Genomic DNA, 19692 nt, shown 5'->3' on the forward strand with positions numbered 1-19692 from the left:
TATTGTGTTGCAGGAACCCCGCGTTTCCGGTGCATCAATCCTCGTGTCAGTGGCTGGGCCTCGGTGTCGCCGAGGACTGATGGCCGTGCGGTGATTATAACGGAATAAAAGGACGTAATGAAGTGCTTTCCGCCCCGTTATTCTCGTGCGCCCGGCTGCTGTCAGCCACCTCCACGTTGCCTTGATGCTCCACCACTCCTCCCACACCCCCTCTCCATCTCACCATCATTTCACTGTGCTGCACAGCCGGCTGCCTGATTTGTCTCTTGAATTATTATTATTATTATTATTATTATTATTATTATTATTATTATTATTATTATTATTATTATTATTATTATTTGCAAGGTTGATATCGGCAAAAAAATAAAAATTAAAAATAAAAATCGTTGACATACGGAGGTGAGCAGTGCTGTGTGCATGTCTGTTTAGTATTTGTGCGCATACTGCTATTATTTCATATCTGTGCACATATAGTGCCTTTGTGTCGTGTGTGCACGAGTAATGGAGAGAGAAAGAGAGAGAAACTAATGGAACAGGTTGGTAGTGATTAATTGAAGAAATAGAGAGTTGATTGTAGTAATTAAACAAAACAAGGTAAAGCAAACGACTGGGCCGCCATCTGGGCCCGCAGGCAGAGAGCGCATGCATTTACCCACTGCCAAGCACACCATTTATTTACCCATATAAAGATGCTAGGGGACCGGCTGGGGCTCACTGTGCTTGTTTGTGCATGTGTGTACATAAGCAGATTTGTCACAGACAAAGAGAATTTTATTCGTCATACAGCAATGTGTAGCTTGTGCGGCGTGGGCAAATTAATGTTTTGTTTTCAAATAACTTACTTGGTTTCTCGGATGGGGATGTTGGATGTGCCTGTTTGGGCAACAGTGTTGTGTGTGTGTGCGTCGTAGCCTGTGTTTCAGCATATTTGCATCTGTGATGGTAAAGACATCTATCCCCGTGTCACTCTGTTGATCATCCTTTCTGCTCTGGTAGATAAACAACACAAACAAGTGATGCAGCGATGGAGAGTGGATGTGCAGAGGTGCATATCAGAGTTGCTGATGGGACCAGATTAATTAACGGACACACACACACACACACAGATACAGACAGGGGCCTGCGTATACACACATTGCCGTGTAATTTCAAATGCAAATGATTTTTTACGCAGGCACACACGAAACTAAGCAGACATCTATACTCGCACACATTCACTGGCTCTGTTATTTTTGAAGCCAGTCAACCATCAGCTAAATCTGGCCTCTTCATTTTGCCGAGCGCTTCAGAGAGAAAGCTGTGAGGAGTGGTGTGCGCATATGAAATTGCTTACATTATATGCTGCAATGTTTTTCCAATGGGCTGGAACATATTAAGCTGAAAATGAATAGCAGGTCTTCTCGACACCGTGTTGTGCGGTGGCTAAGCCTTCACTTCCCCTTCTCCGAGTGCTCCATCATGACGACAGTTGTCACTTTTATAGTTTGCGTGTGTGTGTGTGTGTGTGTGTGTGTGTGTGTGTGTGTGTGCGCGCGCGCGCGCATACTGTGTTGGCGCCATATGTTTGAATAGATCTGCATGTGTGTGTATGTTTATGTCTGCGCCTGTGTGCACTGGCCCTCCATAACGGGTCATATGTTGAGACAAAGGATCGCATCTGCCTGACTCCTGCTAGAAGGCAAGTCATGCATATCTATTTGCTCTAGCGTCAGTCGTACAAATCAGGAAGATGTTCAAATAATGTGCATACAGCTGATTATCATAAATATGACATCTTTTATATATCCCAGCAGGTACGCAGTGTGCGCAACTGAGCACGTGCGCGTGTTAGGGTCTGTGCCTATGGGTTCGTCTGTGATCTACGTGTTCACATATGCATATTTATTCCTGCGTATCCATGCTATGTGTGTATGTGTGTGTCAGACGGTAGCTCATTGGTATGCTGAGTGTCTCCGGTTCCCCTGTGGTGCTGGGTGGGATAGGAAGCATCTGTCACCTCTGCAGAGATCCAGCACGCTGCCGACTTAACCCTTAAATCGCTGCTTCACCTGAGGGCTGCTATAAAAGAGAAAGAGTGATCGGGAGGGGACGAGAGATAGCGGGGGAGAGAAAGAGAGATTTCTACTGGCAGAGTCACCTATGTGGGTGGGTCTCCTGCCAAGATTTTCCCTTGATTGATAAATTTAAGGGAGGAGCAAAAGCAGACAGGCTGTCCCGGTAGGAGGTGGAGCTTCGTCTCTGCTGTAACCGAACAACTTGACAGGCAATTGGACAACCAAGAAAATTGCTGACATACGACTCTATGTCTTCTACAATTTCTTCTCTTCTCTCTTTTTGTGCCAGCCTGCAGGTGTGTGTGTGTGTGTGTGTGTGTGTGTGTGTGTGTGTGTGTGTGTGTGTGTGAGAGAGAGAGAGAGAGAGAGAGATGAGAAGTCAGAGAAAAATGGGTGACAGCAAAGAAATAGTACTTTTTTGGCCTTGAAAAACTAAGTTTAGATAAGTTTATATAGATGCTCAAAAAGACCATTTTCAGGACTCAATGACATATCAAAGCAGTAAAACCTACAGGTTTTAGCATTAGCACTGTCTGGAATGTATGCATGCCCTGCTCTGAGGTCCCTGAGGTCTGGACCTTACTAACATTTTGGAGCTCAAAATCAAATTTGTGGGGAAAATACACCAAAAAAATCAGATTGTGCTTGAGAAGTTCTTAGTGTCCACTGAGTTTTTAGTGCTGAGAGATAAAGCTAAGCAAGTCAGTACAGTTCCTTGGATCATCCGCACTTTCACGAATTTCTCTAAATACCTGTGTGTTGGTTGCACCACGTGTTTGAGATGCTGGCGCACTTGTGTGGCTTACAGAGGTTCAGAATTTCACTTATTGCACCTTTAACACCTACAAACCTTTCCTAATGTAGAAAACTATAAAGTCTGGGAAGGTTAAATAAAAGTGAATGGTGCAACGTAGCTCATGTCAGAAGCTTTCTGTTCCTTCAAAGGTTTGCGCTGGCAAGAAGCTAGTCAGTGGCGTACATCTGTGGATCAAAGCCAAAGAATTTGTGACCTTAAGAAAAGTCAAAATTTCTGATTTTAGAACCATTTTATTGTTAGCACTTGTTATCTATGTTTTTGTGGCTTTGTGCCCTATTACACAGTTAAACACAGGGTTAAGACCGTATGTAACATTTTGTAAACAGTCAGCAGAAGAAAGAAATGCAGGAAACACAGAGAGTGTGCGTCTATTTGAGTTTTAATGCGGAGCGCATTTGTGTGTGAATAAGTATGTCCTCTGGGTGTCATTGAGCTGTGGTATAAATCAGCTGGGTGTGTGAGCGTTGAGCTGCAGTAAATTAGCCAGGTTTTAATTGTGTCTGTTATAGATGACTATAATTAGTCAAGGCTCTTCTCAGCCTCCACTGCCCTGACATAATCATCTTCTAGCCAAACTACACATCCTTTCGTATCTCCATTTCTTCATTCTTCATTTCTCTGTAGCCTGGAGGGACAGGAGGATCTTCTGCTCCTCCTCCTAGGTTCCCCCTGTCTGACAGCTTCTCAGAGAAACCCACCAGAGAAAGCCTCCCTCTCTTTCTCTCCACTCCAAGGCTTGATGCGATCTGGCTGAATGTAGTCGTGTTTTGTTTCTCCCTGCTTGCGGGATAACACAACTTTCACATGATCCCTGTAGTGTTGCTATGGACAGAATTTAATCTGAAATGAGATCATCAGCGCTATACCTGCACTCACACGGTTATACAAACTCAACAGCCCAGCATTAATTCAGTTTTTGTAACGCAATGTTCAAGTTAATCTTAACTTTTTGGTCTGGAGGAACGTAATACCCGCTCCGACCCTCGCCTTTGTTGGCAGCATAGTGTGGTGAAAGGAAAGGAAAGAATCTTCTTATCTGTGACTCAGACATTTCGTAGCTATTTTGATTTAAGGAACCAAAAACTCTCTCTTTTTTTTTCTTTTGCTTTAAGAAAATGGGCTACGTTGTTCCATCATGTGGAAATGCATTCTGTGATTGCTTCCTCCTCTTATGATGCAGAATCTCTGCTCTTCAAAAATGTTAAATGGGTAGATTAAAGGGAAAAAAAACATTATACAGTATCTTAAAGGGGTCATTAAGCTTGAATTGTCTAACAGCATGGAGTTGGAGAGGCTGGCTGACAGTTTCTGTAACTTTTCCAAAACAGACAATCCAACAAGCAAACTTTATGAAAGTGATAGGATGGATGCAACAAGTGCAAAACTGCGAATGATTTCAAGGGGAAATAGTCTGAGCATGTCCACATTTAGTGCATCTGACTCATTCAGCCTATTCATTCTGATTTTGAGCTTTGCATTTTGGAACGTTTGACTTCAAATATGCTTCGAGCACACACCAGCGTTTAGTGCAAAAGCTTAAATCCATATTAGTGCAGAATTCACAAATCTTTTCAAGTCTGTTTCAGAAACTATTGTTTTTCTTCCAAATTATATTTACTCATTTGCTCTCACTTTTTAATACATTGGTTCAATATTGGTGTCTCGGAGGGCAATGTGATTCACATTATTTTCTTACTCCTTAATCTATTCAATGATCCCTGATATTTGTGACATTTCTCCTGTCTATGCATGATTGTTCTTTAATTTGACACTCTTCAGCGGTTTCACGCTAGGTTCGCTGTCGTTTGCATAATATGCTCATGATTTTTTAAATTAAAAGAAATTAATTTCCAGTGTTTATGAAAGTGACCAGTAACAATTGATCTGTATATAGTCACAGTCATGCAATTGCATCCACCTGAAGACAGAAATCACAGCCTCTCCTTGCTCATCTCTAATGCACCTAATCACCAACGGGTGTGAGTGACAGAGGGGCTGGGCCAAGGAGACCTGACATAGCTGATGGCCTTTACCTGATAAGGCAGGACAAAACTGAAAAATGCTGCATGCACTGATTAGGCTTGTGTTCGATTCCTGCGAGTGACGATTCATCAGTGTCGACCAGCAACCGTTTACTGGGTTCTCGGGTGTCAGTGTGGTCACATTGCTGCTGGGACCTCGCCAATCTCTGTCACACAGAATCAACATCTGAGAGAGCTGGAGCTCACCCCTGCCCCGTTTAAAACACGAACACACAACTGCAACAAAGCCCTGCCTCTTATCACGGCAACAAACATGATAAACTGTGTACACTAACACTACCTGTACACATAAAGACCACACAAAGGGTCGGCTGGCTACACACACAAAGACAAACACACACACCGAAATAAGTGCACACTAGTCTATGTTGAGATATGACCCCCCCATGAAGTGCCTTGGTCACCCATCAGGACCACTTTGTCAAGGCACAGGTAACCGTGACGACTCTAATCCCTCGGCAATCGGTCGGCCATTCATCACCGCAGAGGGAAGGCGCACGAGAGGAAAGAGGTAGAGAGAGAGAAGGAAGGAGGAAAGGGGGGGAGAGAAGAGGGTGGGTGTCACAGACAGGGGCAACGGTGCAGACAAATGGCCCCAAAAATTCAGTATTAATCAACAACTGATTTGCTGCCCCTTTAAAGCCAATACCACTTAAAGACAGGAGACACAGAGAGAGGGATGGAGGGAAGAGAGGCATGTGAGCTAGAAAACAGAGACAAAACAAGAGAAGGGGGAAAAAAGATGAAAAACAAATGAAGGAATGAGGGAGAGAAAGATTGAAAAAGAGCGTAAAGAAACAGGAAAGCACCTTATTGGAGTCTACTGTTGCATTACGTGTTGGGGTTGTGACATAGTAAAATGCTGTGTAAGGTGCTCTCCACACACACACACACACACACACACACACACACACACACACACACACACACACACACACACAAATACATGTAGCCCCCTGTTGATTTGTCACTGGAGTTGATCAATAGCTGTGATGGAAACAGAATCAGCTCAGATGGATTAAACGTCCCAGTGGCTCTGACGTTATTTTCCCATTAAGAGAAGGCTAATCATTACACACACACACGCCGACACACACATACACACACAACACTTACAGCTACTCACACAGACACAACTGAAACACATACATATGCAAATTTCTTACTGCACTGTGCAGTCTTATATCATTTTAAGCAGCTACCAACATAGGAATGACTTTACACACATAGTGCCTTAAAAAAGCTACATCATCACACTGTTATCAGTCCTAGAACATAAAGTAAAGCGCTAACACTACGACTGTATTGATCTGTGCTGGTTTTCCCAAAGAACAAACACTATGGTATTGAACAAAATAACCCACTTATCACTTCAATTGCCAAGAAACACATTTGTTTCTATATATATATTATTTTTACATAAACTGCCTTGTTATGTAATGACAGTCAACTTTGATTCCAAGTTCAGGCCTCTAATTTCTGGGGGTTTTTTTGTTTCTTTGGTTTTCTTTTTTCTTTTTCTTTTTTTGCTTTAATCGTGTATAGCGTGCCTTTAAACCAAGCTTTTAAATAGTGTTGTGCAGCCCCTGAGTGCACAGCATTCCAGCATTTTTAGAAATGAAAGAATTTGTGACTTTTTGGCAGCAAAACGATTCAAAGCCCAACCACACAACAAAATATCACAAACCTTATTGTGGATGAGACTTGGTTGGGTGCATTTATATTCATTTTCGTTATCGTCATCTTGCTGTAGGATGCCACAGCTAGACCCTGTGCCTCCAAGGAGGCTCAATTTGTCACACAATTTGTACTTTCAACCAGAACACAACAAAACTGTCATTAGCCTAGCAATAGCTCAGCTGTTAGCAAAAAGGCTGCAAATTATTTATTATAAGTCATCGAGTGTAACTTAGAGTCTTCGGTGGCATTTAGTTGATCAGTTTTCAGTCATAGTAGGCCCTTTGTGTTTTATCTTTACCTCAGCCATTGTAAATTCGTTAGCCATTGTCCTGCTAATTTTGACCTCTTTTCATTCTCCTAAATTCTCTTTTTCATTAATACCTGGATGCTTGACTCTTATATAATACCGCATAGTAAACATACTGATTACATGTCTTAATGAACCTATCTATATTAAGAGTGAATAGTAATAATATCTTAAGCACTAGCTTGCAGCTTACTAGCATAAACCCATGTTATGGCAAGGTTGCTCAAATTTGAATTCGAATTACAAGTAAATCAAAATACATGTGAATATTTCCAGATACTGGCAATTCACTTTTATAATTTTTTTTAAATGAAACTATGAATTTTTCATGGAAGTTGTTTAGTCAGTACTGTCACCAGTTAGATGCTAGGCTACTTACTGCGCTACACTCTCAGGTGCTATGAATGAATCAGAAAAATAGAAGCAAAAATATGTGTATTTACCAGAGTGGGCGGACACCTATAGGACTCTCTTCACTCAATGCTAACATGTTCCAGGGGTTTTGCAGGGGCATTTGTCTTTCAAAGCACAAGGAAACCACGTAGAAATAGTCAGAGAAAAAAAATCTGTTCTTTTAAAAACAACGATAGGTCACATTGGCATCAAAACACACCATAAGGAACACACTGCTACTGTTAAGCAGGGTGCTATATCCAGTCCTCAAAATGACAGTTTGAAGTGCTCTGTGTGAGACCTGCAACTGTCAGGGCACGCATTTGAATAGAGAAGGAAAACAAAATTAAATCGCATTTGCAGATCTGTAGATAAGTAATCGATGAGAATTTTCTACTTTGTGATGCACACAGTTTCTTGCATTTGTGTTGTGGATAGCATGCTTTGTAGTCTGTGCAAACTGAATCTAGGTGAGCAAGTAAAAAAAAATATTGCTTTATACCTTCATATAAGTTCCTAAGAGTTATTACCATCACCATGGTAATCCAGACCTCATCTGAGATAACAAAATAATTATTTAAAGAATACTACTATGCCTTTCATTTCAAGACTGAACAGACAATTCATTTAAATAAAGGAGCAGTTTTTAAAGTTTTTCTTTAGAAACTAAGGCTCTTTTCACAGTTGTCCATTCTTATATGAAGCACACTGCAGAAAAAAGTGCTTGTACTCCTAACAGAGAAGGCAGGTAGCAGCAGACATGACACCCAGGCTGGCTAGCAAGAAATTCACCAGGAGTTTAGCTGTGCTACTCACCTGAAGAATTGGCAACAGCAGTGTAAAAACAGAAACTGCATGTGTTCTCACATGGACGATTGTCAGGTGGTGTCTAGTGCAAGACTGCATCGCATGTGTGAAAATTGGTGAGGTGTCACTGGAAACAATTTCTATGTAAATAAAGACAATCTGTCATGTCACTTTAACATTTCATTAACATATGTATAATGTCTATTAACCCAAAGGTCAGAGAGAAACATACAAAAAAAATCTAATTTAGCAAAACAGTAATCGACTACAAAAGGTGATAGATGGTTTTTAAATATTTTATATCACAGAGTATTTACACTTGGTACGGACGTACCTTGTCAGCATCAATGCAAAGTCATATTAATGGCATAAATATATCAGTGCTGTTTTTTTATGTGATTTGTGTAAAAATACAGAATTCTTTAAACCTTAAACATAATCCTACAGCCATTTCAGGTAGCCATAGAACTGCCAAAGAACATGCTTTACCAATGAGTTAAGCTCAAGTCAGTAAATACCCTACTGTACATAAGCAAGGACGCTGAGGTGATATGATACATTATTAAGTGTGATGCAGGAAAGAACATGAGGCAGGAGTGGAGAGAGAAAGAGGAGAGTGATAGCTCTGCAGGGAAGAAGCATGAGACCATCTGGTGCTGGCTACCTGCTGTTCCCCCCTTTCTCTCTCCACTCACCTTCCAGCTCCCTTCTCCCAATTTCCCCTGCAGTCTATGAAGGCATTCAGTCAGTTAGTGTCAGAGAAATGGCGTATGCACACTGGGGACTCCACACACAAGCACACAGTGCAAAACAAAAGCAAGCAACCAAGACCGTTTCAGTTAATTTGTGATATTATATATTTTTTTATAATGCCCATCCTCTGCATGCTCATTGGTACAGTTACTTCTTTACCCCTCAACACACTTGACTCTTCTCTTTGTCACTAATCATGCAGACATGACTCACACACACACAGACACAGAAATACAGCAAACACAGACACATATACAGAGAGACGCGCACACACTGTGAGAGGGCCTCTCTAATGGATTCTGAAGATTCCAATTTCCCCTCTGCCACCAAAGACAGAAAACCCTCTGAGCTCAATTACCCCTGTCTCACACACACCAGACAAGACTACAAGCACATACACACGAGCACACACTTGGACACATCATCGGTTGTAATCGTAGACATGCACATACACATTTCCCTGCACAGCTTAAACCACTCTGGCATGTTGAGAATCGCACAATCCAAATCACACACAGTCAAACTGAGCAGAGCATTAGTCTAAGGTTGATTTTATGTGATAGGAGATAGCAGGACGAGGGAGGGGAAGAAAAATCGAGGGGTCGCTGGGAGGTGAAGCGTGGGGGGAGAGGTCAGAATACACACTCACACACAAAAAAAGAGAAGATGGTACGACAGAAGATGGCAAGATAGGAGGATAGGCTCAGCTAAAAGAGACAGAGAGAAATATGGGAGCAAGAAAACTGCAAAGCCAAAGAAAGATGTGAAGGAGATATAAGAGCAGAGTGCAAGGGAGGTGCAGGCCTCTGGCTTTTACAGAATCCACTCTTCCAGAAACCTTATTAAATTCTACAATTAGCTGAACGTCTCAGGCTATAAATAGGTTCACTTTTCCCATTCCAATGATGTCAGTCAGCGGGCCAGGCTTCGACTGGGGGGGAAACAAAACAATTTAAATTATAGCGAGGCTCTCTCTTTGTCTGGCCACCCTTTTAACGGGATAATTACTAGTCTATTCATCCGCGCTCAGCCAGGGCGATATATCACCTCACTGCGCAGCAGCCCCACTTTCTCTGATAAACGTCCTTTACTGAAGAGAAGGGAAGGTGGGGGGAGGCTGAGGGTTAACGTGTGCCCGTTGATATCAGTTTACTGTCTGCTGCTAGCTTCCACACCAAAAGCCTTGTCCACTAGACTGAATAGCCTCCTGTCAGAATCTGGAGAGCACGAGAAGCACTGCACCTTAGTTTCCCGGAGTGACACTGGCAGCTTCCCACGGGGCCTTGCAATGAGGAAATGGACGAGAGAGCGAATGAAAGGGAAAGAGAGGGAGCGAAAGGCATCTATTATTCAGCACGGGCCCGACCCCTGCATACGCGCGCCATTAAAAATAGGAAATCCATAGCGGAGACAAATGGCTTCTAAATGAAGCGCTACAGGAGGAGAGCGGAGATAGGGACCCCTGTCACATGCGCTTTAATTGTCTCCCGGGGCGATAAAAGGATTTATCAAATTCATCGTGCCAGTAAGAGCTGTTAGGCCTACGACGAGCGGTTGAAGAAACAGCGCAGCACGTGTTTGTTCGTTCGAAGATATGTGCCAAGAGATGGGAGCGGTGAGCAATTAGAGTGATCATAAATTGTGCCAAGCTGAAACAACTCTAGTGCCAATTGACTGTTGCGGTTAAATAAAACCCAATGGACAGGCTTGTTCGTAAAATTAAAAAAGAAAAAAAAATGTGAAGGGCCATAAAAGACATTGTTTAAAGTTACTGTGTAAACCGCAAGCTGTGATTGAAATGTGTCTTCTCAGTAGGCACGTGATTACTTGGAAGGAAGTCCAACCGAAATCTCATGTTTGTCATGAAAAGCACAAGCAGCGTCGTACCCAGCAAACGTATTATCATCGTCTTCCAAACAGCCTTATCAAAAAACACCAAGATCTGTTTGACCCGTTTGAGGTTCTACTCCTAGAAAAAGAGCCACTGGGAGCGATGTTTTTAAATTTGCCACTGCTGCAAGATGGCAGAAAAACAGAGGACTGTAGCCACAGGTTAACATGTTAGTTGAGCTCTACTCCTTCAGTAAGAATTGAAAAAATGAAATGAATGAAATATATAAAAATACAATGATAAAGGAAATCACTGACATAACAGTTGCCCTTGATAAATGCTTTAGAGCCAACCGTATAAGATAACTTGTAATGAAATTTAAGGCCATGAATGCGCTAAAAACACAAAACAATTAAAACTACATAAATTTGCTATATGTCTCAGGGTGACAACCTTTGGACTAAGTCAATCTGACGTATACTTTCCTGCTACAGGAAATGCTGACAAATATATCAATACACTGCCCAAACTAGTACACATACTATAGCATGTGTACTCCAAATTCAGTTCAGTTCAGGTTTATTTATATAGAGCCAAATCACAATAACAACTGCCTCAAAGCAATCAACCCCAACAATCAAATGACCCCTTGTGAGCAAGGACTTTGCAACGGCGGGAAGGAAAAACTCCCTTTTAACAGGACGAAACCTCCAGCTGAACCCAGGCTCAGGGAGGAGGAGCCATCTGCTACAACCAACTGAGGGTAAGTGGAAAGAGAAGAGGAAAGAGAGCATAGGGAGACAGACTAAGGAAGAGAGGGAATAAAATTCATAATAAATATGAACGTTCTGCTTACACAGTGCCCAACTTTTTAAGTGAATCATGTGGACTTTTTAAGTTAAGTAAATGTTTGTGGTTCAGGCACGGTAATGAGAAAGGTATAAAATACTGATGAAAACTAAAACACTGATGCTTCTGGGTTTTGTTTTGTTTTTTAATAAATTTGCTGACATTCTTAGAAATACTTAATTATGATATGACTGGTATACTAACCAGCAATACTATCCTACGTATTTTTGAACACATCCATGAAAATAAACCTGACACTTTGTTATGTGTGTGTCATAGCCTATGTGTGCCACTCTAGGATTGAAAAAAGTGACATTTTAGAAGGAACACCGGTTGGCCAAATTTAATTTAATCCACGCTTATATTATTCTTACTCTGAAGAAATCATAATCTGTACTGGGAAAAAAACAGGCATATATGTGACAGTATTTTGTTTTCCTGAAACTCACAGAAGCTTGCAGCATGCAGGGTTTTGTTGAGACGTTATAAATGACCCCATTAAAATTAATGACAAAAGTAATTAGGATTTAATTTAAAAAAGAGCACTTTTTACGACTGCTGCAATTAATCTCAACATATGTTTCAACTGACCCTAGTTGTGTTTAGATTATAACAATGTGCCCCTCTGCTTCAGATACCAGTGCACTGCTCTTTAGAGATTACATAGGATGCTTTGAACCAGATAGATATGTGTGCTAAGTATTAAATATGAAGTCTCTGGGCAAAATAATAGTGAATTAATGGGGTAATAAACCAAATGTTTTTCACCAATCACTGCTGTCATTTAGAGATAAATTTGGGAGGCAATTACTTCTCTCATATGCGTTCATGACAGTTATGGTCAGCAATTGAGGCAAAGAGGGACAGTAAGAGAGCGGGAAAGGAAAATGTATCGATGGAGACCAAAGAAACATTACATCTAAGTGGAAATGTAAATGAAGGCATTAAAGCACGTTTAGCTTTGTATCCCAAAAAGATTGAATAAGTGAGTGTCTGCGTGTGCGTGTGTGTTCTGTCTTCCTGTGATGGATGAACGACAGTCGGCATGGCAGCTCATCTCCTCTCAGGTGGCTGGGTGACAGAGAGAGATGTTACAGCGCAGAGACAGTACAGCCGTCACATTGGCAGGCAGGTGTCGGGAACGTACGCACACACACAGAAACACACATCTCCAATGCGTGCACCTGCATCCAACATCAAGATTCCCCCTCCACTATTGCTGGCTTTCACCTGGCTCCCATTTCACAACTGTGCCACCTCACTCCACCACCTCTGTCTACCCGTCTCTTGCACCCCCTCCCCTCAGTCCATGTTCCTTGTAAGTGAGCTGTCTCTTTGTGGGCGGCGGTCTCCTCATCTTCTTCGTTGCCTCAGACCAGGGCCTGTCAAATGCTCAGCCCCCTCACACACACACACAGACTCCCAATATTTCCCATCCAATCAATGGGAGCGCCATGAATATTTCACCCACCTCAGGCAGGCGTGAGGCAAGCAGGAGGAGGGGGAGTGTCCCGGTCGCCTGGGGGGTGGGGTGGGAGGATAGAGGAGAGGGGTGGGGGGATATAGGCTGTCAGGGCGCCAGTGTGGTGGAGAGATGGGACTTCTCTTCCTGAGTCAGACAGGGCCAATAACTCATTAAAGAGAGAGAGATGTAGAGGCGAAGATGTGGCAGAGAGGAAGTGAGGAGGAAAGGCAGATGAGAAAAGCTCCTCAACACAAAAGAATGGAGATCTTGTGTCTTATAGGTCTACTTTTGCCTTTCTCAATCCTCATTTTCCTCTGTGCCTTCCCTACTCAAATCCCCCCCCCCCCTTTTTTTTTAAACACGCACACATTCACACACACCCACACACACACACACACACACACCTCTTTCCCTCGGCAACTCCCTCTAACCCCTCTCCTCCACCAGCTCCCCCTCCTCCTATCCTCCCTCCTTCCATCTGTCTTTCTTGCTGCAGTGCCCATGCTGCCAGGCAGTATAAATCACATCTCTGGGCTTGGCTGCAATGGGCCTGAAAATAAAAAGGCATAAAAGTGTCGGGATGAGCTACGGGCTGGGGGGGAGAATTCCTTTATGATGGGTCTAAATCCTCCTCCCACCCTGCTTCCATCCCCAGTGCACACACGCACACACACATACACATAAGCGCACACAGATTGCTTGTAGACACGTGCACATGCCCAACATACAGTGGTTCTCTGAAATTATCCCCCCAAACAGCAGCAGTTTGGTTCCTTCTCCCTTTTTCTCCCTCTAACTCTCACAGACACCTGTACAACCCCCTCGAACACACATAGGCTCTGCCACATATCATATTAAGCCCTTATTGTTTGCCGTGAACAGAATTGAGACATCTTCTCACCATTTTCTGTCTTTAAAGGGACAGTCTGACTGAAACTCTCGCCTATGTTGATGTAACCTCTGTCTCTGTCATCTGCCCTTGCTCACAGTTTTCCATGAGCATTTGCAGTGACCCTGGAGACATACTGTACATTTTTTTCCTTACCCTGAAAGAGCAGAAAGCGATAAAGGATAATGGGGATGTCATCTACAACCTTGTCCTGCTTCATTACAATTGATTCAAATGTGCAAAGGCAGAGTGAAAGAGGAGCTGTGATCCTTTTAACCTTTATAGTAGTTTAATTCGTGTTATCACTTTTGCACCTGCCACAGGGATGAAAATCAAAATATCAAATATCTGTTGGGTGGGGAAAAAATACACCATCTAATATTGTAGATGATAAAAGGATAATGCAGAAGCAGAATGGGGCTTTAGTATTTTGGGGCTATCAAATGTTGAATATTCTCCACAAAATTTGGATAAATGTAGCTCATATAAAGTTGTACTTTTTCTATTAATGAGGGGTAAATTTAGTGGATGTTGGGGGTGGATATGCACCAAATTCCTAAAAGTGGTCTTTAAGGTCTGAGATGGATTTTTCACAAAGGTTTTCACCCTGGATTATGACACAAAGGAGAGCCACTTCACTGTGCATAATGGTAATTGTGTTCAATTTATGATCTCTCCAGTCTCCATCTATGTATCGTTCTGAGTAAATAAACCAATAAAAAAATGATTGAAGTGGCCCCGGAACATATTGAAACCAACCCGTTGGCAGAGATGCATTGTTAAGGTTGTCTAAATGATTATGGGAATGAAGATGGAGGTGAGTGAAAGCACCGTGAATGGGAAACTCCATCACCTGCTAAAATTAACCTATAGCTCAGAGTTTTCCTTTAATCTACGTCCTGATGTGCACTTTGTCAATTCTATTAGATCACGCTGTGTGTGGTATGAGCATACACGCATACACACACACACACAGTGATGATGATAATGGTGAGCACCTCCCTAGGTGAGGCCTATTCGGTCACAGTGGGAGCCATCTCAGACCTAATTATGCTTGGTTTGGCGTTTTAACTGTATTGATCAAAACACTGAAACAAACGAGAAATGCTTATCAAGCTGGAAAAGAAGAGCCCTCAGGAGTTGGTGCGCACCACAGGAGTGACTGAGAGTGATGGTATAGGTCTGAGAGTTAGTGAGATATTGGTGGTTATAAAAAATTGCAATTCCGAGCTTTTGAGTTATTAATTACAGCCTCCCCTCCTCCTTTTTTTTGTACCAGGGATTAGAAATACTGCCACACGCAGCCACATATTATTATACGAGTATGCTCACATAGGAAATGCACACGCACACACACTATTATGCACACACTCCCTCGCACAAATTAGCTCATCCATACCAACACTAATCATACAATACCCTGCTCTGATGAGCAAGCTCACGTCGACCTTGGAACTCTCTGGAAAGACAATGCGAGGGGAACCATGCTGCGAATGGGCGGAGGTGGGGGTGGTGGTGGGAGCTGATAAGGTGGAGGGAGGGATGGAGAGAGGGAGACAATAGAGGAGAGGAGGGGAAAAAAGAAAGAGAGAGCGTAAGTAGAGCTGTTCAGTATAGGGCAGGAGGGCAGCGCGCCCTCCCTCCTCTCCATCTCAGCTCATCTCGAATGCAAATGTGGTTTCTATACGGTTCCTTTGTGCTGCTTCTAACTGCTCCAGAGAGAAGCAATTACAACTGCTCCATTCACTCAGAGAGAGAAAGACACGCATGGATAGAGAAGGGTAATTAATAAAGAGATAGGAGGGATGAAGGAGGAGTAAAGGAGGTGATCGCGTTTACCTGTGGAGGATCTTCGTATTGATTGCAGAGGCGGCTTTACTATTGACACGTACAAACACTAAAGCTGACCTGGCGCATAATTACTCCACAAAAGGTCAAAGGTGAGAGGCCATTAACATCTGAAGTGTGTGTAATATGATTTTGCACAGAGCAAATATGTTTGCTGGTGTTATTCTCCCAGACGGTGCTTTAAAGATCGGATTTACTGAATCAAAAGAACTATATCCAGATATGACATCACCCTCCATTCTTCCTTCTTTTGCAGTGCCAGTCTTGTTTCCTATTGCAGTCATAGTGGCCAGGCAGTGCTGCAAGGTATGGTGGGAGTTTTTATGGCAGTCATTTGGGCTGCTAATATGTCATCTCCATTAGCCGACTTTTAACACTCCCAGATAGATGGCCCTGTGACATTTATCTGTGCATGGATCGTATTTTAGCCGGTAAATGGCTGGCGATGTGCAGAGTGTGTGCAAAACGAATGCGTGTGTATGAGAGAGAGAGCGAGAGTGAGAGAGAGATGCATTGACTTTTAATGATGCTGTATGCATTAGCACTTCAGTGGTAATAATTACAAATACAATGCAAGTCATAGCCTTTGACCCCCACAGCACAAAATCAAAGAAAGCAGAGACGAAGGGCGGTCAGATCCAGACCTCACTTCTCAACAGACAGCTGAGAAAATAGAGTAAAATGAAGAGGCAGTGAAAGGAATGAGTGATGGAAAGACAAGATGGGTGCAAAAATAAGCGAAAGGGGCACAGTGAGAGTTACGCGGGCTAATTGCTCTCATAGATTTTGCCATTGTTGGCTTTTCTACAGTCAAGGAGGTGAAGCAATTCCCTGTGGTGGCTTCAGGTGAAAGTCTAAATGAGCTAATAATTTAGTCATAAAATAATACTAATGTTGACCATGCATATTGAAAAGCATTAGAAAGATTTGTACCATAAAATAGCTGTAAATATGATGTACATCACATATAGCAGAACCTTTTCCCCTTAAGCATAAAAGTACCCTCACCCAAACTGCATCAGAAAGCGAAGAACATGTTCTGTGTCATTTTATGTGTTGGCTACAGGAGCCTGGTCACCTGTCCAAAGGCAGTGAAGTTGACTAATGTGACAGAAAATTAACAATTAAAAATATCACACGGGCCCTGAGCCATTGCAACGTGGGCCGTTCACAACTCAGTGGACACCCTAATTGCTTTGAAATACAATTGGGTTTGGGCTTTGTTTGGTGTTTTGGAGGTATGACGCGCATCACTGCACACTGGAAATTGAGTTATAAATTACCAAGCTGAAATAGACATGTACCATGAATACTCAATATCCAAATGCTAGATGTTTTCTCCGAGAAAAAAGAAAGGCAGATGCGCGCATGTACACTCACATAAAATACAAGATGCCACCGCTTGCATTTGCATTTCATTTTGTCAGAAAATTGACCAGCTTTAAACCAAAAAGTGTCTGTGTATGTGTCCCGCTGTATGCTTGTCATGGAGTACGTTGATAAGGTCAACCTTTACAGCAAACAGAGAGATGGAGAGCTCCAATCACAAACCACTGGGACTTTGAAAATGACAGAAGATGAGGAAGGAGAAAATGTTCATCCATCCGCAGCTTTCCCACCAGTGTATTCTCTGTGCGTGTGTTTTCAGACACGCCTCTGTGCCTGTGCGTATGTCTGTGTTTGCTATATGAAAACAGCTCAGTGGCATGTGTGTGAAGTCACTGACAGCTTCATTATGGCTTGTGCGCACAGGGAGACAGCACCATGCAGAAGGAGAGGACAGAGACATAGGACAGGCTAGGCTTAACATTGGGCAGACTGTGCGTGGGTCCAGTGGCTGGCTGGTGGAGAAGGTGGAGGAGGGCAGCTGCTGTCTCCTTTAATGAGCCTTTCCTTCTTTCATCAGCTTTCAATTTACAGAGCTGTCCAACACTCCTGCATAACCAACCACACCTCCACCTGCTCACATTCCTGTAGCACGTATGAAGCTGTCGTTTTCCTTTCAAGTGATTCCCAAGAGCAATCTAATAGTTAAATTAATTTGCCATCTACCTTTAATTAGACAACCTCACCTGGGAACACTGTGACACAAGGTTGAAACGAGACAAACGCTGAGCCTCTCCATGCCCAGCACTGATAATACTTTAGATTTAACATGTATATTCATTTGCAATCACCTGTCTATAGTTTTGGTAAATGGTGGAAACATTATGAAAACGATTTAGGGAGTTCTTAGCAAGTGTACACAGAGTTTGCTAAGGTTTAATAACCCATTTTCCTGTCCTGGGAGGCACAGCTGTGTAACAGTGTATAGCAAGTAAACGTTAAAATTTAGCCAGTGCAACTAGATATTTGACATTTTTCAGATAAGGACAAGAGACAAAAAAATAATAATAATAATTCAAGGCTGTGTGCGCGCAACCAGAGCTATACGAGTAAAGAAATGCTACAGTTTGTACCCAAAATAACAGCATTTCATGCCATGTACACAATTAACTCAGATGCTCCTTCAGATGTTCCTTCATCTCACACCACTATTTACTCAAGCTCTGGGTGGTGTGATGTCTACACTCCCTCTACTGGACTGTTCAAACAGTACAGTCTATTGTATTGAACTCTGGGACAAGTGACAGGTCACAAAATATATATAAAGTATACAGAAACATGAACTTCAGGTTTTCTACTAATTAAAAGAGACAAAGTACAGTATGGAAGATGCAAGCTTTTCTTTAAGAAAAGGCCATTTATTTATGCATTGACAACTCATAAAATGTATTCTCAAATATTTTCCTTAAAAAAAAAAAAGTCTACAATGCAAAACAACTCTTGCCAACCTTAGTACATTTTAGTGCAGTGATTTTAAAAAGTACACATTGGAAATAATTAAGACTGTCAGTTTTTACACATTGTTTTTTAAAAACATGAAATTTTTTTAAGTACATGATACTTAAATGGTACCACTTGCAGAGGACACAAGGCAAGTTAAAATATTTTCAAAAGGGTCACACTGATGTTAACGGAAGTTTAAAAAAAAAAAAAAAAAAAAAGCTAACAATAGCAAGAGTTCAATGAAGTATTGAACACATTAATGCAAAGATGACCTACACATCCACAAGAAAAAGAAGAAGAGTACAGTGTCACTTCTTTACATCAGTACTCAGTAAGTGGGCTGGTAGTCTCAGAAAAAGAACAAAAGGGTTCTGGATCTCCGTCAGACTGAAAGAAGATGGGGCTCCCTCGCCCAGAAGTGTCAACACTTAGTCCCAAACCCGATGATGAAGTGCTATTTGAAAGAAAGACTGAAGGGTCAGTTCAGTTTTAAGCCACGTGTTAACAAGTAAGCACTAAGACATTTTCTATAATAACTTACCTTTCACAGTCAGAGTCACATGAAACCTTTTCTTCTGATCTGATACAACCAGTTCTTGAACACTGAATGGCTTCAGCTACCGTGTACCTGGTCTTACCAACGGCACACCTTGCAATCTCTGTAATGCTAAGGTCTGACTGGAGGAACAGATGGAGCCGACTATCAGATAACAACAAGGGTGCATGAAGAACACTAGAGGAGAAAAGAACATTAAATAGATGAGACCATTTCAATCAAATCCAAATAAAATTTGACAGTATTAAGGAGAACAAATCAGATTTCGATGGGAGTACTCTGTAGGTTGCATGGCCCTCCACGTTCTGTCTCCAGATCTGAGGTGCAATGTGCCAGTGTTAGATGGACTGAAAACGACAGCCCAGAGGTTTTTCCCGTCAGGTGAGCATGGAGGCCACTCAATAGCAACAATTCATTCATCCTCCAGTATTGCCTACATACTCTCGTATACATGAGGCCAGTCATTTTTGTGCACCAGGTGGAACCCAGGACCCACAGCACCAGCCTAGGGTCTGAGAATGGATTCAAAATTGGGGGGGACAAAATGCATTCTTGTTTTGGGGGAGGGG

General features: G+C 42.3%; 1 protein-coding gene across 3 annotated transcripts in view; it reads right to left on the reverse strand.

Annotated features, from left to right (window-relative positions):
• Positions 1–18757: 18757 nt before the first annotated feature.
• snx10a (sorting nexin 10a) overlaps positions 18758–19692 on the reverse strand; it is a 4528-nt gene continuing 3593 nt past the window's right edge. For all 3 annotated transcript variants that reach the window (XM_005928632.3, XM_005928630.3, XM_005928631.3), the window contains exons 6-7: positions 19109–19300; positions 18758–19021 (exon numbers count right to left, since the gene is read on the reverse strand). In XM_005928632.3, coding sequence (XP_005928694.1) covers positions 18889–19021; positions 19109–19300 — 325 coding nt within the window. In that variant the 3' untranslated portion in view covers positions 18758–18888. The remainder of the gene's footprint in view (positions 19022–19108; positions 19301–19692) is intronic.

The sequence above is a fragment of the Haplochromis burtoni genome, unplaced genomic scaffold, assembly GCF_018398535.1.
Source record: "Haplochromis burtoni strain Fernald_Lab_line unplaced genomic scaffold, NCSU_Asbu1 Contig_116, whole genome shotgun sequence".
Taxonomy (NCBI): domain Eukaryota; kingdom Metazoa; phylum Chordata; class Actinopteri; order Cichliformes; family Cichlidae; genus Haplochromis; species Haplochromis burtoni.